Source organism: Mytilus edulis, chromosome 10, assembly GCF_963676685.1.
Source record: "Mytilus edulis chromosome 10, xbMytEdul2.2, whole genome shotgun sequence".
Lineage (NCBI taxonomy): Eukaryota > Metazoa > Mollusca > Bivalvia > Mytilida > Mytilidae > Mytilus > Mytilus edulis.
In genome coordinates this window covers 33606070-33631502 of record NC_092353.1, presented here as the reverse complement: position 1 = coordinate 33631502, position 25433 = coordinate 33606070, and the positions used below count along the sequence as shown (strand labels likewise).

General features: G+C 31.0%; 1 protein-coding gene across 5 annotated transcripts in view; it reads left to right on the top strand.

Moving 5' to 3' along the window:
• LOC139490971 (cGMP-inhibited 3',5'-cyclic phosphodiesterase 3A-like) overlaps positions 1-25433 on the top strand; it is a 108891-nt gene that overhangs the window by 72610 nt on the left and 10848 nt on the right. For all 5 annotated transcript variants that reach the window (XM_071278144.1, XM_071278143.1, XM_071278146.1 and 2 more), the window contains exons 4-9: positions 3808-4071; positions 6087-6198; positions 14243-14371; positions 20419-20609; positions 22942-23145; positions 24407-24568. In XM_071278144.1, the coding sequence (XP_071134245.1) occupies positions 3808-4071; positions 6087-6198; positions 14243-14371; positions 20419-20609; positions 22942-23145; positions 24407-24568 (1062 nt within the window). The remainder of the gene's footprint in view (positions 1-3807; positions 4072-6086; positions 6199-14242; positions 14372-20418; positions 20610-22941; positions 23146-24406; positions 24569-25433) is intronic.

Here is a 25433-nt window from a genome sequence, read left to right as displayed (position 1 = left end):
AAAACATGTCCTCATCATTTAAAAACAAGAGTTAAGAAATAAGAAGTGTTAAAATAAACATGTTTTAAGCAATTTCAAAGAAAATGAAGTATATCAGAATGTTTTAAGAGTATATATTAAATGTCTATAAAAATTGATTAGTAGTACTTCCTGTTTAATTTAACCCAATAAATTTAATCTGATAAAAAAAAATCTGACCATTGACCAGGAATAGGAAACACAGATTTAGATTGCATAAAGTAAATTAGTGATGTCATAAGAAGGTAAATGACATTAAAACATATCTCCTTATATGGATCTAACCAACCTTCACCCTTACTCAAAACGATACTGTAACATCAAAACATAGAAAGACACATGGTATTTTCTCAAAAGAATTAATGGACTAGTGGAATTTTGTTAAGTGACAACATATCACCAATAATTGAATTTTAGTCGTCAATGGTCAATTTGTTCTTAACATCAACTGAAAATTCTTTTAAACTATTAATTATAAGTCTTGTTGCTTGTAGGCAATTATTAATCATGTAACTATTTCAGACAATTCAATATGTTGGTATTTTGTATAAGTAAACTACAGCTCCTGAACAGTCTGAACATTTCCCTGTACAATGTAAAATATTTTTTTAAATAATTCATTTTAACTACCTACAATCCCTATGTTTGTTTGCGTCTGGAGGCTGGGAACAATTTTTTTTTTTTTTTTTTTTTGCCCTTGTCAGCAAGTTCAGTAGCCTTATTAGGGAAAACATCTGTATAATGACTTCAGAAATTACATGGGAAAACTTTTGTTTAAAACAACATGATTCCTGATGGCTTGTCATATTGTGCCCTCAATTACAGCAGTTCATTAGAACGAAGCAACACAGATGATGAGTTATTAACATTTCAGAGTTTTCTTTTGTCTGCCCTCAAGATCAGTAAAGAAAATGTTTGACATTTCATTCGGTTGCTAGGTAACAAGCAGCTACATTTGGAATTCTGTATGAAATGACTGTAGGGATTGTTAATATACCATGATGGAAAAATGATTTTTAAGGAGCAAATAAGTTAATTAAAAGAAAAAGAAAAATGATTTTGTTTTTGGCGACTTATTTTGCAAACTGTACTTAATTTAGATATAAATTATAAGACGTAATGTTTGGCAGCCAATTGCATTTAGATAGTGTCTATAAAACAAAAACATAATTCTTAAAAATATAACCAAGATGTGTTTGTTCTCTGTGAGTGAGTTTCTCTGGGCATATTTGTGACTTGCATAGATACTAACTGGTGTGAATTATTGCTACATCCATTTGATTTTTTAAAAATTGGAAAAACTATTTGGCCAAGCAGGACAAATCTTTATCAAAGAAATCAAAAGTTATTATTTATTTCTATTGCAACTTATATAAACTTTTCCATTATGCCTAAATTGAGAATATTGCGATAAAATAAACAAAATTTTCTGTTTGAAATGAAAGACTTGAAACTCCACCTGCATGAACATTTCTAATCTTTATGTTTTGATTGATTTAAAATGAAATTGAAAGTAATAGGATCCTTCTTGATGCTCATGTCCAAAGAAACATTGACCTTTTATGATTTTACAGAAATGACTATATATATAAATGAATAACAGCTAATATTTCCTTGTATGAAATTTTCAGTTTGTTTGAAAACAATCCAAAAGTACAATGACATTTTGAAAGAAAATTGGTTGCTAGGAAAATTTGATTACTTTCCAAATTTCTATTAATTTCTCGGTAAGACTTCCATTAAAAGGAAAACAAAATTATTTGGAATAGAATATGATTTATTGTAATTTTGATAGAAAATTTAGAAATAAACTTCTCTTTTAAAATCTATAAATGTGCAAATTACCAATGAAAAATGAGAGATTACTTGGAAGTCGTGAGTTAATCTAACAGATTTGTAAAAAATGAATTTGTTACATATATACCACAAAGGCATTGCTAAAGTACCACCCACCATTATGCATGGGAAATCATTTTAAATGTTTTTGGCAAATGAGGAAAAATAGTTGAAATCATAAAATATATCTGAAATCTGAAGATAGCAAAAGATCATAAATTGGGATCACTTATCATATCACACCCCCTCCCCCCCCCCCTACAACCAACTCTTCCAAAAAAAAAATAAGCATACAAACATGGTCCAGATAGCATGATTTATTATAGACAAGAAATGTTGTAGTAGTGTAAACCCAGTTTTTAATACCCTCAAACAATAATAATTGTAAGCCTTCTGCTGCTAAAATTCCTTCTTAAATAGTTATGTATGGCACTATTTATTTTATAATTGCTTTATTTTTTGGTTAAATTGGTAGATTTGTGAAACTATGGTGTTTGACACTGGAGGATTCTAGTCACATAAATTCTCACAGTATAGATATTGATTGTCTCACAAACGACAATCAAATCAAATTGGCGACATACGAAATGAAACCATTGAAAAACAAAGAAGGCTACGTTCCTATAATAAAACCTCTCTTTGACAGTAAATCTAAATCAGTGTTGTGTTTAATTTACATATAAATAAGATGTGTTGCTTATTCTTTTGCCGTCACATGATTTGTTGTGTATAAAAAGCTGTATTTACGATCATCCTGTCTGATTAAACTAAGAATGAATGGCGCTATTCTGGAACTATTATACATTCTGCTTCCATTTAACACAATAAATGACATTGGTAAAACATTTTATGCCATGTTTTTCATTTTAATTTACATAAATTGCCACAAATAAAGGTAAATTGATATACATCAAGGAGAAATGAAAGTCTCTTGTCTGTGGTATCAAATCTATTTACAATGACTTCAGTCAATATGTTATGCTTTGATATTTAATTAATAAGAAAGGCAAAGAAAAATAAGTGATAAAGAAAAGAAATTCTTTTATTCTACAAATGTTCTAGCTATAAGATATCCATAATTAAGAAGCAAAATGTAGTCTTTATTATGAAGTAAGGCATTTTTTTTAAGGGAGGTTAACTCTTAGTTATTTGAGGTTCTCAAGAAAACCCTGATCTATTTCATACACAATGGTTTATGTAATACAACATGTAACTACTGTAACTTCCATTTATATCAAAAAAATTATATAAAAGATAAGATTCAAACTCAAACAGTTAAATGCAACAAGATTTCAATTATGATATAGTCAGAAATTATTACTTCAGGAACTTAAAATTGAACAATGCAAAATACAGAATTCTCTTATTTATGGGTATTCACACAGTGTTTGTTTCTCATTTGTATGTACTGAGTACACAGTGTTTGTTTCTCATTTGTATGTACTGAGTACACAGTGTTTGTTTCCCATTTGTATGTACTGAGTACAAAGTGTTGTTTCTCATTTGTATGTACTAGGTACACAGTTTTGTTTCCCATTTGTATGTACTAGGTACACAGTGTTTGTTTCCCATTTGTATGTACTGAGTACAAAGTGTTGTTTCTCATTTGTATGTACTGAGTACACAGTGTTTGTTTCTCATTTGTATGTATTGAGTACAACGAAAGCATCAACTGTAGATTCATTTAATTTCGTGTGTACCATTTTTTATGGATTAAGGAAAACTTGCATGTTCGTTGAAATTTAATTTCATAGTTTTGCCGAAGTTTACATACATGCCTGTATATAATTTGTTTTTTGTTTAACATTTAATTTCGTGGTTCAACTGTACCAATGAAATCCACAAAAATTGGTACCCAACGAATAACAATGAATATTGCGTATAAACAGTACTAAAAACACACGATATAATAACATTTAAAGAAAAGATTACAAAGTGTATTTCTATTTTCAGGAGATAAAAGAATCTTTATTAACACAGAAATGTTCAGATATATCTGCTGAAGATGCTGACAATGAAGATGAGACAGAAACAGACATTTCTGAGAAATGCAAAGCTATTAAATTAGATTCGGACAAATTAGACAATAATGTTGAATTACCCTGGGATGTAACTAGACTTGAATCTTGTGAAATTTTATCAATTCAAAATCTAAATGATTGGGATTTTCCTATCTTTGATTTAGCCAAATTATATCCTGATTCACTATTAAGTAAGGTGAGTATCATTTTACGGAGGACTTTTTAGGGGGGTGACGGAAGAAAAGGAAGACAAGTCTGTATTATGTATGGAGCATCCTCCCTAGGTCAGTCAGAGCCCTCTCCACCCTTTATACAAATTTCTAGATCTGCCACTGCACTATTCTGACTTTAAGCTCTAGTTTATAAACACCAACACACTAACCAATGTAGTTTGAAAATACTATAAGCAATTTGACAACTATAATAGGTGTACGGAATGATTGTCAATATGACAACTATAATAGGTGTACGGAATGATTGTAAGGTGGACATGACCATTGGCAGGTTTTATCTATCCTTCATCTCATTTTTATGGTCCATTAGTAAATGCTTTTTTTCATTTTCACAATAATTTCAGCAGAACTTTTAGCATATAGTTGTTCTAAACCTGATAAAAAAATATCTGTATAAAGAAAAATATATATTCATAGATCTCTGAAAATTCTGTATACCTTATTAGCAACCATATTAGATGTTGATTTGTATTTTTCCTTTTGTATGCCACTATTTTCTTCGACTAGGTTTACCCTTCATCTTGTTGATTTTCTGCCTAACTATCCTTTTCCATCTTAATAGATTAATGGATTAAGTCAAATAAAATTCAATTTGATCAGAAGAAATCTTCTGATGTTGAGTTAATTTGATGAATGACACAACTCTTAATTCAATAAATATTTCTGTTTATCAACCGCCAACACCAAATTAAATGGCGAAGATTAGATGATATTCATTCAACCAGACTACACAATTTTTTTTTACAGCTTTAAGTGCAAGGAATCGACAATTACTATTATTCAAAATGGAAAATATTCCTATGTTTTGCTAAAGTTTATATTGTATGTAAAAAGATAGACTAACAGATTATATTACTTGCTAACTATTTTGTTCATGCAACCTTTGGTTATTGAATATTATCACATTATTCTTGTGGATATGACAATACCACTTAGATATTGTAACCACATATTAGAATCCCTACAGATGATTTAAGGAAACACTCAGGTCAATGGCTTTTCTACTAATACACATATTGTCTATAGATGTAAAAGAAATGGATACCAAATTTTCCACTAAATAATACAGCCAGAGATTGCTGTTCCAATCCTGTTCATTCAAAAAACAAAGAAAACTTAAAATTTTAAAAAGAACAAGTTTGTGTTATGTCTTGAGGATGAGGTTGTGTACTGTAACCAGTACATTAGGTATCTTTACTTCCTTGTAAACGAAATGGAAATGTCGTAAGATATTCATTACCATAGTAACCCTACGTCAAGTCCATCTTCTTGTAAGGGCAACTAGCATCAGATGTGGGAGAAATACGACCAGATTAATAGTAGAGAATATTAGTAATGAGAGAGAAAAGCTGACATTAAATATCATTTGACATAACTGACTTAACCAATTTATTGACATAAGACAATTATAGAACATTCATGTTCACACTTTTCCAGTCTGCTTATATTTTCATACTACCATCATTATTTTGTCAGTTGAATAATCTTTTGGGATCATAATATTTATATTTAGAACTGTTGAATGTTGCTTTATAAGATAACCTTTGTTATTTTACTACTAAACTGCACTTGTAGTTTTGATTTAGTTGTCTGCAATGTAAAATTTAATAATATAAAAAACTCAAATATTTGCCACTGGACATTTAGCAACCAATTTGTCAATCTCTTTAGGATACTCAAAGGGACAACAAGAGTCTGTGGGACTAAATGTGTTCAAATGTATGTTGTATATGATCTATCTGACATATTTATATATCTACCTTACAATCCTGCTAAATATGTGTTAAATATTTGCCACTGGACATTAAGCGACCTTCAATCAATGAATAAATGCACCTTACAGTCCTGATTAATACATAGAAATATTTGCCACTGAACATTAAGCAACCAACAATCAATGAATCACTCTACCTTACAACACCTTGTGATCATATTTACATATTAATAAGATAATAACAATGTTGACATTATGTTACAGGTTGGTTATAAGTTATTTTTGGAAGTAGGGTTGTTTGAAACATTCCGGATACCTTTGCCACAGTTTTTACATTACTTCCATTCTTTAGAAAAAGGTTACAGATCAAAGCCATGTAAGTATGGTAGCAATTTCATGGAAAAAAACTTATGAAAAATATACTCTTTAAGTCATAAACATTTAAGAATTGGATGCTTCTTTTTGTAAATTCAGTTAAAAGTTGAATTTAAAAGCAACAACTCAGAAATCTTACCTTTACTTTCTTGAGATATTTGATAATTCTAGTAAATAAATAGATCATATCAGTTTCAGAAAGAACGGAAAGTGAAGAAAAAATATAAACCCATCTACACTGAGACATCTGTTTGCCATTCGAAATTCCTATAGCATCCCCATCGACACAGGTCAGGTGTTTGAAAGCACTTCATTCTAAAAATGTGCGAACGGTCAACGCTTTTACAACCCTATGAAATTACTAAAAGAAGCATTCAATACTTATAATTACACTTTTTTGCTATAATTATGAAAAATCGATTTTTATTCTTTATTTCTTTAAACGTGTTGACTGAAGTTCATTTTGTATGTAGCCCAGAAGCTCTTCATTCTAAATATATATGCACGGTCAACACTTTTACAACCCTATGAAATTACTATAATATGCTTTCAATGATAATTTTTTTCATATGATCATGAAAACACGAATTCTATCAAGTTTTTCTTTTATTCACCTGTGGAAACATGTGTCATCATGTATGTTTCAGTGCATGCAATTCATTTTTAAATGAAGAATGACATGAGATTGCTGTTAGCCAATCAAGATAATGTATAATAATGAAACATACATCTAATGTAATTATTTCAGTATAAGTTACGATCAATTTTTGTTGTAAGATTGTTTGTGAAAAGAGCTGCAGGATACATATTGTTATAAGTATATCCACAGAGATTTCCAACTTGAGACACAAGTGACATCTTTTTATTTTTATCTTTTAATTATCTTGAAGATGGTCAGTGCTATATGTTGTATACCATAGATTATTTTTTATCTGTCATCATGGTGATTAAAATAGGCGATTCCATACTATAAAGAAAAAAAACAAGATTCTGAGAAAAAAAAATCTCCAAACTTTTAAACTGCAGGTTATAGTTGAGGCATTAAAGTACTCCAGAGCATTGTTAATAGGAAAGAATCATATTGTTAGAACAACTTACTTAGGCCAAATAGAATAACATGTGTGTTTCTTATTACATCTTTGAAAAAAAAAGTAGGGATTTTTTTTATTTTTTTTTACAATTATTTTTACATTGAGTCTAGGAGAGAGAAATTCTGACTTTAACAGTTCTTATTGAAAAATGACCAAAAAAACTTTAAGGTAGGCTATTTATAAGCTTTGTATAGAGGGTTGGAAGGGAAATAGGAAACATACATAATTTTTTATTTGGCCTTAACTGAAAGAGTTAAGGTTGGTGTAAATTCAGATATTAGACCGAAACCTGAACATGTGATACTACTTCAAAGACCAATTAGAAATCATGTTTCTAAATGTCAGTTGCTGGTACATTTCATGTTTCATTTGTAGCAGTCATTATTGCTAGGAGTTTTAAAAAATGGACGAGTTCGACAGATAAATTTCTTGGAAATGTTTCCTAGGAAGTGCAAATGTAATTAAATAACTGATTATTTTCTGAATGCTCTTAGTTAACAATACAAAAAATGAGAATAATTGATAATGATTGAAGAGTGTAACCGATTCTAATGATACACTTAGATTTGATATTTAACTAAAAAGCCCAAAAGCTATCAAAATAATGTTTGGGAATCTTTACAAAATTTTATTTCGGTGAATTAAGGTTTTCTTTGCTAATTTTTATTAAAATTTGGATTTGAAACTCTAGTAATTTTTGCATCATAGATTTGCACTTAATATTTAATTATTGGTTTTAAATGTTATTATTAGGGAATAATAAAACAAAATTTCTTTTCTATATTACACAAAGACGAAAGGAGCATCTTATTTTTAGATATTGAATATTTTGTCAACAAGTAATTTTATGTAGGTTAATACTTTCAAATTTTAATATTCGTTTTAATAACCTGTTTTCCTAAGGAAACTTCTGGTTATAAATTTGGTGAAGAACAAAGTGTGGGTGTGTTACAAAAGGGCTGCTACCAACTGTTCCCTGTCATTAACTTATGAACCATTCAACAGATGCTTTTCAAACTTTAATATGATGTTGCTACTGATGACAAACCTGAGGTTAATTTAGATATTTTGATGATTTTCTGTTTTACAGTTCAAGAGTTACTGTCCTTGATATATTGGCAAATGGCATAGTGTGTCATTTTCATGCAATAACTTATGAACTGTTCTATCAATGCTTTTCAAATTTTGATATGTAGTTATTGACACAATGATTACAAGATGGAAGTGTAGTTCAATATTTCACTATTACCTATCAGGAGTTATGGTCCTTGGTTGAGATTGGAAAAAAGGCTAAGAACATAAGAGATCAAACAAGCCTGAAAGTGCCTTAAAAAAACTGGTTTCCTGTCAATTTGACAGCTCATTTCTTGATGTTTTCTTGATCAGAGTATTAACTATGAGTAAAAATTACTGGAAACAATGACAAAAACATGTTTCCTTAACCTTGATTATATCATGGCAGACTGTTTTACAGGTGGAAGAAGTTGGTATGAATACTTGTAGTTGATGTCCACTGAAAATAAAAAGTTCCGGAAAATAAAAGTTCCGTATAAATCCAGTATAACCCATGAGGGCAGTAATCACATCTAATCACTTCCTGTTTCCACAATAAAAGTACACATGATTTCAATGTTAAATAAGCAAATGATTTAATGAACTGTTGACCTCTGGAAACCAATGCCCTTGGAATTAATCTTGTCAGTATACTTAACAGCCCCACTAATGGTTATTGTAATGAGAATTTTCTGTAGTCACCAAGGCTTTGATTGATTTAAAAGGGAAATTATAGTTACCAACATTTACATGATTTTAGATAATTTATCAAATAGTGACATTAAATGTCAATTTATTGGAAGGTCAGGAATAGAGTATATACAGTTGTCAGGGCTACTATGATTTTCATTGGTTATCAGTTGTTTATTTGTTTGTTATGATTTAACACTGATGCTAAAGTTCCTGGAAACTTTTAACAATTGGAAAGAAAAATTCTGGAGACAATAATAAGACTCATTTATACTTTGTAACGTAAACATGATATATTCTCTAATGTAAAGGAGAGGACAAAGATAGCATAGTAATATTCAAACTCATAAACTTTTAAAAACAGAAAAAAAATCATCAAAAGATACACTTTTGAAAACAGCACTGCTACCAGTACTAATTTCTTTACAAGTTCAAAGAGAAAAAAAATACAAATGGAAAAAGACAATAAGTGTAGTTTATTGAGTATAAATTTAAGAATTGTAATACAAGAAGTTAAAAACATTAAAATATTGGGTGATAAAACTGTAGTATTCCTTTTATGGGAAGATAGTGTTACATTTGTAAAACAATTGATAGAGATTTACTCCTGTAAGGCAATAGGATTGCCTGGGTATTGTTTGTCAGATACAAATGTTCATTGATTTTGTTTATAAAACTATTCTATGTTCATAGAAAGGTGGTTCTTAAGTTCTGATATGTGCTGCCATCGATATTAGGGCATTGTTTTTTTGTGTTCTTTCCTTGATTGAAGAGGGTACATATGTTTTGATCTGTGTGTTCATCTGTCCATTATTATATGAAAACTTAAAATAACATGCCAAATTACAGTTCTTAAATTGCAAAGATTTATTTGTTATCTCTGTCAGGCTTATAATCAAACTTAGTTCATGATGTGTTAAATTGATGGAACTCACAATTACAGAGTCCCCATGTCCCCATGTGTCCTGTCATAATCAAAGATTCACCTATAATTCTAGTTAAAAATGTCATTTAAGATTTTGTATACGACCGCAAAAATTTTAATTTTTCGTCGTATTTTGCTATCACGTTGGCGTCGTCGTCGTCCAAATACTTTTAGTTTTCGCACTCTAACTTTAGTAAAAGTGAATAGAAATCTATGAAATTTTAACGCAAGGTTTATGACCACAAAAAGAAGGTTGGGATTGATTTTGGGAGTTTTGGTCCCTACATTTTTGGAATTAGGGGCCAAAAAGGGCCCAAATAAGCATTTTCTTGGTTTTCGCACTATAACTTTAGTTTAAGTAAATTGAAATCTATGAAATTTTGACACAAGGTTTATGACCACAAAAGGAAGGTTGGGATTGATTTTGGTAGTTTTGGTTCCAACAGTTTAGGAATTAGGGGCCAAAAAAGGGCCCAAATAAGCATTATTCTTGGTTTTCGTACAATAACTTTAGTATAAGTAAATAGAAATCAATGAAATTTAAACACAAGGTTTATGAACACAAAAGGAAGGTTGGGATTGATTGTGGGAGTTTTGGTCCCAACAGTTTAGGAATTAGGGGCCAAAAAGGGGCCCAAATAAGCATTATTCTTGGTTTTCGCACCATAACTTTAGTATAAGTAAATAGAAATCTATGAAATTTTAACACAAGGTTTATGACCATAAAAGGAAGGTTGTGTTTGATTTTGGAATTTTGGTCCCAACAGTTTAGGAATAAGGGTCCTAAAGGGTCCAAAATTGAACTTTGTTTGATTTCATCAAAAATTGAATAATTGGGGTTCTTTGATATGCCGAATCTAACTGTGTATGTAGATTCTTAATTTTTGGTCCCGTTTTCAAATTGGTCTACATTAAGGTCCAAAGGGTCCAAAATTAAACTTAGTTTGATTTTAACAAAACTTGAATCCTTGGGGTTCTTTGATATGCTGAATCTAAAAATGTACTTAGATTTTTGATTATTGACCCAGTTTTCAAGTTGGTCCAAATCGGGGTCCAAAATTAAACTTTGTTTGATTTCATCAAAATTGAATAATTGGGGTTCTTTGATATGCCAAATCTGACTGTGTATGTAGATTCTTATTTTTGGTCCCGTTTTCAAATTGGTCTACATTAAAGTCCAAAGGGACCAAAATTAAACTAAGTTTGATTTTAACAAAAATTGAATTCTTGGGCTTTTTTGATATGCTGAATCTAAACATATACTTAGATTTTTGATTATGGGCCCAGTTTCAAGTTTGTTCAAATCAGGATCCAAAATTATTATATTAAGTATTGTGCAATAGCAAGAAATTTTTAATTGCACACCCAAGAGAAAATAAATCTGGAATTCCACTGGAATCCCGGCTGGAATTTTGATGGGATTCCAAGTGGGATCCCACCTAATTCCACCGGGATAAAATTTCGGGAATCCCGCCAAAAGTCCGGGATTCCCGAAATTTTATCCCGCTGGAATTAGGTGGGATCCCACTGGGATATTGTGGGATTTTGATTGGGATCCCACTGGGATAAAATTTCGGGATTCCCGCTAAATTAGCGGGATCCCGATGTAAATGTATTGGGATAAATTTCGGGATTCCCGTAAAAGAAGCGGGATCCCGATGTAAATCCCAGTGGAAATATACTGGGATTCCCGGAAAAAAAAGCGGGATCCCAAAAATAAATACCAGCAGGATATACATGCACCAATTTAAATTGCACTGCCACTGGGAATCCTGGGTTATTTATGCAAAGGATACATGTCATGTTTTCCTTTCTGTTAATCAATTTGCTGTCTCTGTACTTCCAACTAGAATTGCTGAGTAAATTATGGTAACTGGAATATCTGCATGCAATCTGTTTCGTTGGAAGCTCCATTTAAAAAGATCAGTATATCCCCTAAAAGTATCAAAAAAATCCACAAAGAATCATTTGTTCAATACGTTTTGAAGCAACAAATTCAATAGAAATATTATTGCATGTTTATTGTTTATAGAATACAGTAGATTGGAAGCTAGTCCAAATAATTATGAAGTCTTGAAAGGTTATTTTAATTTTTTGGCAAATTAATTACCTTCCCCCTTTTTTATACCCTGACGATAAATAACTATAGCGACTTATTATTTTCACCAAATAAATATACACACAACTGAATTAAATTTTGACATACCTACTATTTATGCCTGTTATGTGACAAGTTAACAAGTTTATTCATTGTAAATGTTAAAAATAAATATATTTTCAGTTTATGCTTTCAGACTTTCTGATGTTGATTTTGCTCAGATAAAAACCATACAAATCATAGTTCCTCAATAAATTATTTTTATAATCATTATATGCACATGTACACATGTTAAATTAAATTATTAATGCACTTATCTGAAAACATCTTCATCTTCGTCCTGTCCATAATTCAGCGTAAACAAATTTTGATGACGTTTTTACCAGTACACAAACGTCGACGTGACAATCTCGCCCCAAATTATATCGGCCAAGTTGATCTGTCTCCGTAACGGTATTATAAATAAATTAAGGGTATCGCATAAAAGTATTAATTACTGGCCAGTTTTTACTAAGTATAAGAAAATTATACTTTATTAATCGGCACATGGTGCATGCGGATAAGATAGTGGCCGCATTATTTAGGACAGTAGTCAGTATTTTCTAGGGTCGAACTGTCCCGCGGCAGTGCAGTTGAAAACAAAGCACGTGGTTATGATTTTTTACAGATTACATAAGTTGAGAAATCAAAGTTTTACGATGTCGATCATTATCTTATCATTGATGCCGGACGACAACTAATAGAAACGCACTTATGGGAACTTGGGGAACAACAGAAACGCCCAAGCTTTTCTGGCAAAACACTCGTTGACATTTCTCGGACGCCCTGCCATTTTTATCGCGAAAATCTCGGCATTTTTCTGACTTATTAATATCTGTCAAACTGAATATTAAGTGACACTTAAATGTGATTGGCTTCAACTGACAGCTTTGGTGTCATACGCATTGTTAATTAACACCAATAAAAATAAAATTGAAAATGGAAGTGGGGAATGTGTCAAAGAGACAACAACCCGACCACAGAAACACTTACATATTTTCAACAACATAATATATTGTTCATACAATTTCCCGTTTTAACTAGACTGGGATCCCAGCTTCAGACAGTCATCCCGATTGGGATCCCGACTTTAAACAGTTCCGATTGGGATCCCAGCTTCAGACAGTTACCCCGATTGGGATCCCAGTGTCCGATATTTATCCCGTTTCATCTTGACTGGAATCCCGGCTTCAGACAGTTATCCCGAATGGGATCCCAGTTTCAGATATTTATCCCGAATGGGATCCCGCCTCCAGATGCTTATCCCGGCTTATCCCGACAATTTCACCGGGATTGCATTGGGATCCCGATGGATCCCGTTTTCGTTTTCTCTTGGGCAGTATTCAGCAATAACAAGAAATCTTCAATTGCACAGTATTGTGCAATAGCAAGCAATTTTCAATTGCACAGTATTGCGCAATAGCAAGAAATCTTCAATTGCACAGTATTGTGCTATAGCAAATATTTTCAATTGCACAGTATTGCGCAATAGCAAGAAATATCTAATTGCACAATATTGTGCAATAGCAAGAAATTTTCAATTGGAAATATCTTTCTTTGTCCAATAGTAGTTGAATCAACTTAAATCATTGTTTTATACAATATACAATGTATATTCACTTTTACTACCAACTGATAAATTAAAACAATCTTTACCATTCAGTGATAACAAGCACTTTATTTTACATTTTAATATTTTATGATGTATTTAAACGAGTAGTTATTGTTGCAAACTCCATTAGGAATTTGAATTGAGATCAGTTTTGGAAAAGGGAAAGGGGATGTGAAAAAAAAATCGGGGGGGGTTAAATTTTTCTCATTTCAGATTTCATAGATAAAAAGAAAATTTCTTCCAACATTTTTTTGAGAGGATTAATATTCAACAGCATAGTGAATTGCTCAAAGGCAAAAAAAAATATTTTAAGTTCATTAGACAACATTCATTCTGTGTCAGAAACCTATGCTGTGTCAACTATTTAATCACAATCCAAATTTAGAGCTGAATCCAGCTTAAATGTTGTGTCCATACTTGCCCCAACTGTTCAGGGTTCAACCTCTGCGGTCGTATATAGCTGCGCCTTGCGGTGCATTTGTTTTACAGTTAAATTTCCTCAATCATATTACCTATAATATATAATTTCTCTTTCAGATCATAATAGAGTGCATGCTACTGATGTATTACATGGAGTGTACTACCTCACTACACAACCTATCCCTGGATTTACTCAAGTTCACAACAGTGATATGTTCAACAGAAATGGGTCCTCTGGTGAATCAGGTACGTCAATCGTCCTCAGTTATTCTCTCTTCATTCCATTACAGCTATATATGTTTGATAAGAAACAGTTGCTCCAGTATATATACAATATATGTACATTGTCACAAAATATCAAATTTAATTGAATAAGTTTCAGAATCTGGATGAAAAGCAAGGCTTGCAGAGCTTTTCTCCTGTTTCGTAGCAAGTACAAATAAATTTGATAATTTAAACGCAGACCAGCTTGAAGAGGATCCTAAAATGAACTGTTACGCATAAAGAAATATCCACATTACCGCTTGCTCAAAATGGAAGCAGGGTAACAGGAGACTTTATTTGTACCACCTAAATAAAGCAAAAATTTATTTGTGGACCTGTTATTTGTACAATATTTAGCTAATTGCAAGATTAATATCTATTATTTGATATTTTGGTTTTAAAAAGAGATATGTTTATGACAAGATTTTCTCAAGTTGTCACCAATGATGTCTACTATAACAGCCAGTTGTTCAATGGTTATCTGTTCTATCTGAAAAATGGTTTAATGGTTTAATGACAACAATGAAGGGGGGTTTAACGACCTTTACTACCCTTGAAGGTCTTGTAGTCTGTTGGAGAAGTGTATAAGCAAGTACAAAAGTTTATTTTCCTGACTCTAAGTTCATAGTTTCTTATGGTGTATTCAATGGTGTATAAAAAGGAAGATGTGGTATGACAAGTAAACATCTATAAATTTAGTTTGTCTATATGCATACAGTAATTATGTTTGAAAGTGGTCACTTTAAGAGAAAGACAACAAATATTCCTTCATTTAAATTTGATAAATATCCACACGCAAAAAAAAATGAATCCACAGTACACAACTTTTTATTTCATAGTTGTAAATTGTGTAATGATTTTAAAGGTCACATACTTAATGTTTATTGAAGTATGTTTTTTCCCCAGAACACATGCCTTCATTTGGTTAACAGTACATATTCAAAAGCTGTTTTAATCATCTCAATTAATTTAGTTGAAAATCAAAGTAAATTACCTTATATAACTTAAAACATTATGGAATAAGCAGGAATTTCTATGGATTTGGATAAGCAATAAAATGTAAAATGTCTTAACATTTAGTGTGAAACATTGGTGTTTTAATTAGTGTATTGATTATCTTTGTTTTCTATGATGTTGTATTAAATGCGTAATTAAGCATTAACTTCGAAATCTTCCTAGAATACTTGTCAAAAACCATTACATGTGCAGTTGTCAGAAAAATCAATCAGCCTGTTCATATCTTTGCTATCGTAGGTAGCATTTACAGTCTTTATCGTATAAAAGCGAGGCCTATAGAGATCAAAATGGGTTAACATCCAGGATCCCGTTGTGTCATATGTAATTTAATTCTGACGCTTGCCGTAATGGCTTCATGTCCCTAATGACTGTTAGAAGATGTTTAATTTTGATGCAGAATTTGATGAAAACTAAAATGTCAAGGAAATATTGAGCTATTTATTTGAAACTGTGCATTTAATAATGGTTAAAGCTGCAACTTTTTGCACCAGTAGAAAGTTTTGTATCCAATTAGAGATAACAGTTTTAGATGAAAGGTAAATTTGTCATAAATGGCTTACTTCTTGTTACAAACATATACAAGGCTTTTGATATTTAGAAATTGTTTCAAGGCTTTGCAAAACACATTTTTTAACAATAATTTTATTATACAAGCACGAGTTGATATCATGATATCACTGTGTCAAATGTGTGTCTAGAAGACTTTCTATAAAGATGATGTAATTAGCTAAGTAAGCTGACCTTTTGGCCTTTACAATGTTTACAATGTGAAAGTCACAAGTTGTTATATTGATTGATGGTTTGTTTGTATGTCCTCAATATCTATTATCCTAGTTATGCATGAAGTATTTGTTGCTGGACATAAAGTAATTCAAGACAATTCTTTGGACTACATAACAGTTAATTTTCTCATTTGGCATAATTTTTGTTGATTTTGGTAGGATGTCCTCTCCAAGCTTTCAAGCTTCTTCCATCATTAAAAACAACTGCCACTAAATAGCATTATAGAGCTGAAAGTGGTGTTAAACACCTATCAATCCTATATTTTAGTGATACTGCCCAATACAAGAAGCAAGAATTTTTGGGTTAGAATTAGAATAGTATTGTAATTATATCCCATTGACATTTTATGCAGAGTTTCTGGCGTTACATAATTCTATATTCATATTGAAATGAAATAAAGCCTGTAAAAGGATGTAAGAAATAGTGTTATAGTGCTTGAATAGTAAGCAGCACCACAAGACTAAACAATTTTCTCCTTAAGGCAGTCAATTAGTAACAATTCTGCCTCATCAAATAATATCTTACATCTAATAATGGCTTAGCTGTTATATATTATTGTCTTTTGTCAATTTAACATTGTTTTTTATCACTTGAAAATGATTGAATTGTTTGAAATGTGCGTCTCAGCTGTTGAAAGAAATAACAAGTATTATTTTAAGGTCTTCAAGTGTTAGAACAAATTTACCTATTTTCCTTTTACTCATTTAGATTTTCTTCCTATATAGATGAGTGATTCAAGTCAGAATAAGTACATTTAAGATACTATCTCTTCAAATGGATTACGGAATTTTAAGTTTGACGTCATGCATGCAAATAAAAAGTCTAGTAAAAAGTCTGCCTTTCTAATATTAATTTGAAGTTATTTTAAATAGACATAAGTGTTTTTCAGTATGCTTATTCATTGTTTAAGGAAATCGGTAGAGATTTGCTTATCATAGGGATATTGGAATGAAAGGACACACTGTTTAAGATTAAACTTGATTTTATGGATAATACATAAAAATAATTGATTGAAGAATAAAGCACTTTACAATTTACAACTTAATCTTAATTAAGTTGTGCAATTAAATTAGAGACACATTAAACCATTAAAATCTACATCATCTGAAAAAAAACTAGTTTTAATGCTTACTGTAAACAAACTTCTTTTCCTGAAATCTAAAAAAAAATTTTGATTTCACAATGGAAACAAACACTATATAGATTAGACCGTTGGTTTTCCCGTTTGAATGGTTTTATACTAGTAATTTTGGGGCCCTTTATAGCTTGTTGTTCGGTGTGAGCCAAGGCTCCGTGTTGAAGGCCGTACTTTAACCTATAATGGTTTACTTTTTTAAATTGTTATTTGGATGGAGAGTTGTCTCATTGGCACTCACACCACATCTGCCTTTATCTACTAACACCTTACATGGTAAATGTCATTTATATTTCTTCATAATAGTAACACTATGTCACCTATGGACCCTTTACATAATAATTTAAAGAATCTTATACATGCCAAGAATGTGGCAATCTTCCAACCTGTGACATCAGATTCCATGTCTATATTTCTGTATAAAGGTTGCTGTTCTTTTATTCATAGAGGGAAGACAATTTGTTGAACTCTCTGCATACTCTCAGCATGTATCTTACCTCTCAACAAGTAAAGCCCGGATAACCATATTTCTGAACCCTGTGATTCAACCTATTGGGAGACTTAACACATACTATTTATAGATATTAATAAGTTTCAGTGGTAAACCCCAAATTAAGATATGAGATATTGTGTTAAATGGAAAAGCAAATTAACGTGATATCATATTATGTCCATAAAACTTTTCTATTCATTCAGAGTATTGGTTTGTTAATGCTGTGTGAATCATTTAATTACTATGACAAATATTTTCCAAGAAAGAAAAATCTTTTTCTGGTTGATTGGAAAATTCTTAGGACTTATATTGTCAATCTTGTTGATTATTTTAATATTTGTCAAAGGCTCAGACGATATTACTCTAGAACAAACTCGTATTAACATACTAAAGTACAAATAGGAATATATGATGTTTAATGTCATTGATGACGAGGGCATCCTGTAGGTGAAAATTAATTATTGGGTGAATCAATTGGTCAGAACTCTAGACTTTGATGTAACTTTTTTTCTACTTTCCAATTTTGGACAATGGCAGCTTTTGATATTCATTATTTGACACTTAAAGCACTTTTTTCTTTAATTCTACAGAGGCAATGTTATGTACTCCATAATCCATTTGCCAGTTCACGTTAAATATTATTTCTGCTAAAAAATGATTAAATTTTTACATCATTTGGTAAAGAAATGCACATATCTTGTGTAAAGCTTGCTAATAATGATAATTTTGTTCAGAAAGAAATTTGATTTTCAGGAAATTGGTAATGTTCTTAAACTTTTTGAAGTGAGAAATTGGAATCCCTGGATGAAACCCCAAGTGTCTGAATTAATCAACAATGTTTAACCAAGCAATCTTTTTCAACCTCACCAAATTATTTTGTACTGTCTAAAGGAAGATGAAATGGCTTCCTATTCAATACAAATCAGATAGATCAGCTGAAGTTTGTCGAGAACACTGATTATGTTGACAGCGACAATACATTGTGTCAGTTAAGGGACCTGTTTTGTACTGTCGTCCTGCTATAGAAGATAGAATGTTGTTATATTGAATTAAGTTTGTTCTTAGAAAATGAACAGCTGGTGTTGTTGTCTGCTGAAACTTTCCTAGGTGTCAGTAAATAAAAGTACAAATATAATCAAACAAACAAAAAGGTTTAACAAAGTTAGACTAGTTTTGTGATTCATATTATTTGCAACTTTTTTCAGACGTTTTTTAGATGTCTCCTTTTGATGAAGTTGCATTGTTAAATTGCTGTCTGGACATCATCCCCACGTTTCCTTTATCCACATACCTGTTACAATTGAAAATAATAGCATTTCTAGCAACTAAAATATTTTTGTCAGCCAAAAATTGCCAGAAATTTTGACTTGTAAGTTGCTGACAGCAACTTTAATAAAACAGACTGCATTGCAATCTTAACTCTCCAAAAGTCTTGTCTATTATGGGTACTAATACATGTATATATTTTCGCAGTTTGATGGATTTAATAACTTGTTTAGATTTGAATCAAACTGATCATTGACTAATTTGTATTAAATGGTATTGATTACTTAAATATGGTAATATTGAAAGTGTTCATTCATTGAGTATAATTAGGCTCCTCATGTTATTAAAACATTGATGAATTAAATACAGCACATTATTGATTACCACTTCACTTATATAAGTTCAATAATTGACAGAGTTTGTTGTGGTGCATTTTCTAAGGTGTTCAAGCCAAAAAATATGTTGTGTGATTTACAGAAATTTTGACTTTACTGCACTTTTATTGCACCTCAACACAAAAGACTGATTACAGTACTTCCTCTTTTTTTTCAAACTTATGATTTTCTCATTAGCAACAGATGTTTCTCACTGTAACATTGTTAAAGTTATATTGTAGTATTATATAACAATTCGTGTTTGAATGCTGTTCATTCATATAGAAACCAAACTCTGACGTCAATTGACAAAAAATGAAACGATGGCACTTCTTAAAGTTTAATAGGAATATTTTAAATCGATGAAGAATTTACAAACCACAATGGTTTAACATATAATATCATCAACTCAGTAGTTAGTACTATGGAACTGACATGTTTTACTTGTAAAACAAACCTTACTTATTGAAAATTGTCTCTTTATATAAAATACAAAATTATAAAGAAACTAAGGTTCTAAATCTAGGCAAAGTTGACCTTGTATGAATTTTGGGATATTTTTTTAGACCTTTTTATGTTATAAAGCTCTACAACTATTTCAGTTCTTATACACCTTAGACTTTCAAATAATCTGATATGATTGTTCCTGGTGAAGCTAAATACAGAAAAGTTCTTTAGACCTTAATACTTTATAAAGTACTTACTAAGTGTTGTTTTCATCTATTTCCTTGTTTTCAGTTGCACTTGGAATTACAAACCAAGTTTTTTATTCCCTTTCTTTGTTTTGACCTACCTCTTAGATTCTACAAAGGCGTGTAATTTTATGGTGAATACACAACTATTAGTCATTGAGTTCAAATCAACTAACAATAATTTAATAATTCATTAAAAGGTTACTTTACAAAGATGTTAATTTGAATTTCTGGTTTAACATCTTAATATCATGCTTTGATTATTTCAGAATCAGAACTTTTATACAGATCAAACCTAACACATCGAGCGAACAGTTTTGCTGCAGATGATAGCTATGGAATTATGGGTGGAAACTTTCCCGCTTTGGAGTTAATGGCTTTATATACTGCCGCTGCCATGCATGATTATGATCATCCAGGCCGTACGAATGCCTTCCTGGTGGCAACAAGTGCACCACAGGTAAATAGCTGTACTGTGAATGCTTTAAAATGAGTGTTTCCTCACATTCCTTGAAACCCTTGATATATTTCTGCTTTGCAGATGTTTATTTACAGTTTTGTTGCTTCAATTCAGCCAATCACAACAGGCAATTGAAGAATTTTGTCCAAAGCACATTTATAAACAAAGTCATATGAAGCAATTTCATGTTTAAACAGATTAACATACAAATAAAACACTAACTTTTAACAAGATTTAAGAACCTAGGTGCTTTTTTTTTGTTTTGCTGTGCTACCCATTGGTGGCCTTGGGCTCTTTGGTAGGGTTATCGTCTCACTGACATCCTATTTCCGTTCTTAATTTTATTCTTGTAAGTTTTGACATAGAACCATTGTATTGGCGAAAACATTTGTAGCATTGACCATAAAATTTGTTTAGTGTTGATCATTCTCCTGAAACCTACTGTATAAGTTTTCTATAAAAGCCAGGAACCCTACAAACAGGTAGGCCAAATAAAATATGTGTGATTGGGGTTTCCTTCCTAAACACTATAGCATCTGCCATCAGTTAGTTATATATGTGTCAATGTGGACCTTAATAATAAAAGTAAGCTTTATGACCGAGTTAGAACTGCTCTAGAAAAATTAGCTCATTTGTTTTGGGTACTAAAGTACTTATAACTCAGTTTATGTAATCAAATGAATATTTAACAAAAAAAATAATATCAGTCAAATAGATTCAATCTACTATGTGTCAATTTTTAAAGTTCTTAATTTTATTCATGGAACTCAAGACTCTGAAGAAAATAAAATGGAAGTTTACATGACCCTGTCAGGAATTATATAACATTCAATAACTAGAGTACTCTATATTATTCATTGCTGCCAAACTTTAACTAGAGTTAGGTATAATTTCAGATGAGACATTTAATATCAATATTAAATGTGCCCTCACTTAACACTTTGATAATTGGGTGTTTAAGAATTTAGGTAAATAACATTGCATTTTGACCAAAAAAACTGGCGCCCTACTATATTATTTCTTTTGTCAGTTGTTTATATGGTTTCAAGATTCCAACTCTAGTGAAAAATAATCTAAAATTTACCGTTAAGCAAACTCTGTTAAAATGATGTAATCAGATATTGATGCTAATATTGAAACATGTCAGTTTCTATTGATAGTTATATAATTATATGAAGAAATATTATCGTGGACCCAGATAAATGTCTGTAATTTAACCCATCAGTTCTATGAATTATGTTAAACACTTGCCAGCTGCTTTTTGAAACATAGTTATTTTTATTGTATGATTGACGTCTTGTTGCTTGTTTCTTGTTGCCACCATTACAACTGGGGTAGCCTGAAGAGTTGCATATGAATGTCCTTTCAAAGTACCTGTCAACTTTTCATTTTTATAGTTTATATATACCAAGGGTTTACCTGATCTCATGGCGTTGTCATCGGATTACACGTTAAACTAATTCTGCGTTGGTCTCTGTCTTTTATGGGCTTGCGTCATTCATTTTGATATGTTAGCTTGTCTTTGTGCTGTTGAAACAATTCCTCCCACTTTCAGTCTTTGCACTGTAAAGAAGTATTCAAATTTGGGCTTGCGTCATTCATTTTGATATGTTAGCTTGTCTTTGTGCTGTTGAAACAATTCCTCCCACTTTGCACTGTAAAGAAGTACATATATATTCAAATTCTGCTTATTATAAGAAATTTATATGATTTGTAAACAACAAAGTCCTTTTTCAGCAGTTATTGATAAACTTATTAAGAATTTCCATATTGTAATCAAAATCACTGCAGGTGATCTGATGTTAGAAAGATTTAGATAGATGTCTTGACCAATTTCAGTAAAAAAACATTGATTTTTGATAATTAGGAACTGATATGTAGGAAAAGAAAAGCAAGAAAACAGGAAATATTTACATGCATAACAGGCTTCAACTACCTTAATGAATTACACTGATGCCAATTTGACTAAAAATAGATGTGTCCGTCATAAACAAGATGTTTTACGTAAAAAATATGTTAATTTTATTGAGCTGTTTATAGCTAATTAACAGATTACATTTTATGACAAAAGAGAAACTTGATGAACTTTAGAGATATAGTGGTCCTAGTTTTTGCTGATTTTACTTGTGTTAATTAAAACTGCTAATATTTTCTACAGAAGGATGTTTGTATTTATAAAACTGCTTACCACATTTTTGACAATACACTTTTTAGTAACTATTTAGTAATAGATTACTGGGTTTTGTTTATGAGACATAGCCAATTACATTCCAAAAGTTAAAATTTCAGAATACTATTTTAATACTTTCATAACAATTTTTTTGCATTTTAGGCTGTCATGTACAACGATCGGTCAGTATTAGAAAACCATCATGCCGCTGCAGCCTGGAGACTTTTATTAAGTGATCCTAAATGTCTCTTCCTGTCTGCATTAGAACCTGCAGAATTTAAGAGATTCCGATTCCTTGTAATAGAACTAATTCTGGCAACAGATTTAAAGCGACATTTTGAGATTTTAGCAGAATTTAATGCAAAGGTAAATAAATGACAAGTTTAAGAAATGTGTGTATATATTTTATATGTTGAGAAATAGGATTATGCAACATACTTTTCTATGAATGAATCAGAATTTAAAGCCAACAAAAAGTTCTTTTCTTTAAAGGTTATTATGAGTCAGTGGTGGGTTCAGTAGGAGGGCTTAAACGCCCTTCTTTGATTAGAAAATATTTGGTTTTTACATAAAATTGTCTTAAATTTGTGTCCACTTTTTTTTTGCTCTGCATTATATATCAAATTATATGTGATTATGCCCCTCCCCCTTTAAAAACAAGTACTGGATCAGACCCTGTGAGTCAAAATTATGTGGATGGTCCAACTTACAAGTATTGTTTCACCTTTAAATACAGGAAAAATATTTGTGTAACCTATTTATTGATAAAACCATTAGGATGATGAGAGAGAAGAAAGATTTTATAATGTTGGTCTATATAATATAGTAGACGTACATGTAACAATGATTATATAAAGTTACTGTCAATTTCAAAGAGCAGCAGGAAGATGTCGTACATTACCGATCTTATTCATCTATTATTTAGTGATATCGGGATGAAAGAAATTTCAGATTTCTATTTCAAAAGATTCAAGATCATATATCACTCAAACTTCTAATTAAATACTGTTAGAAGACATCATAATGTGTTTGATCTTGAATTTTTTAACAACCGATGTTAGAAAATAAAAACTTATGTATGCATTTCTTTCAAAACTTAACAATGAAATAAAGATCTAGAGTAGTACAAAAGTTGTATGTTGGTCATATTTGCGACCTAGATTCCTGCCAGACTGGTCAAAGTAAAAATGTAGAATCTTCTTGTCCTATGATATATACCATATTCTTTTCAGGTTGATGTTTTGTAGTTCTATTGCTTAGACAAACAGTCATCATGGGATTTTGTTCTTAAGAGGCAATTTTAGTTCCTATAAGACTTATCCTTAGCTCACAAATCAAAACATTAGAACATTAAAATAAATTCCAAAGATTAGCCAAATTTGGATGTGGTCATCTCTGTTAAAAATCCAAAATGTTTTTTTACTATTTTGATAATTTACAAACATTTAATTTTCTGAAAATTAGGATATCAATGTTACTTTATGTCATTAACTAAGTATTGAATACTAGCTGTGCTTCAGAAACCTTTGTAATAAAAAAAAAAAGCCACCAGCAGTGGTAATTTTATTGTTTTAAGAATATTGAACTTATTTCTATCCAAAGTTAGAATTTCTAATATATCTTACAGGCCAATGATGATGAGGCACCAGGCATTAACTGGACAGTTGAAACTGATCGTCTCCTGGCCATGCAAATGGTGATTAAAATAGCAGATATAAATGGTCCTGCTAAAACTTGGAAACTTCACCATGATTGGACAACTAGAATATCAGAGGAGTTCTATGAACAGGTCTGTAATCAGTATAGACTTTTAGTTAAATAATCTGTTTGTATCCCCTATAATAGTAGAGGGTAATAATCTGTTTGTATCCCCTATAATAGTAGAGGGTAATAATCTGTTTGTATCCCCTATAATAGTAGAGGGTAATAATCTGTTTGTATTCCCTATAATAGTAGAGGGTAGTAATCTGTTTGTATCCCCTATAATAGTAGAGGGTAGTAATCTGTTTGTATCCCCTATAATAGTAGAGGGTAATAATCTGTTTGTATCCCCTATAATAGTAGAGGGTAATAATCTGTTTGTATCCCCTATAATAGTAGAGGGTAATAATCTGTTTGTATCCCCTATAATAGTAGAGGGTAATAATCTGTTTGTATTCCCTATAATAGTAGAGGGTAGTAATCTGTTTGTATCCCCTATAATAGTAGAGGGTAATAATCTGTTTGTATCCCCTATAATAGTAGAGGGTAATAATCTGTTTGTATCCCCTATAATAGTAGAGGGTAAATAATCTGTTTGTATTCCCTATAATAGTAGAGGGTAAATAATCTGTTTGTATCCCCTATAATAGTAGAGGGTAATAATCTGTTTGTATTCCCTATAATAGTAGAGGGTAAATAATCTGTTTGTATCCCCTATAATAGTAGAGGGTATTAATCTGTTTGTATCCCCTATAATAGTAGAGGGTATTAATCTGTTTGTATTCCCTATAATAGTAGAGGGTATTAATCTGTTTGTATCCCCTATAATAGTAGAGGGTAATAATCTGTTTGTATCCCCTATAATAGTAGAGGGTAAATAATCTGTTTGTATTCCCTATAATAGTAGAGGGTAATAATCTGTTTGTATCCCCTATAATAGTAGAGGGTAATAA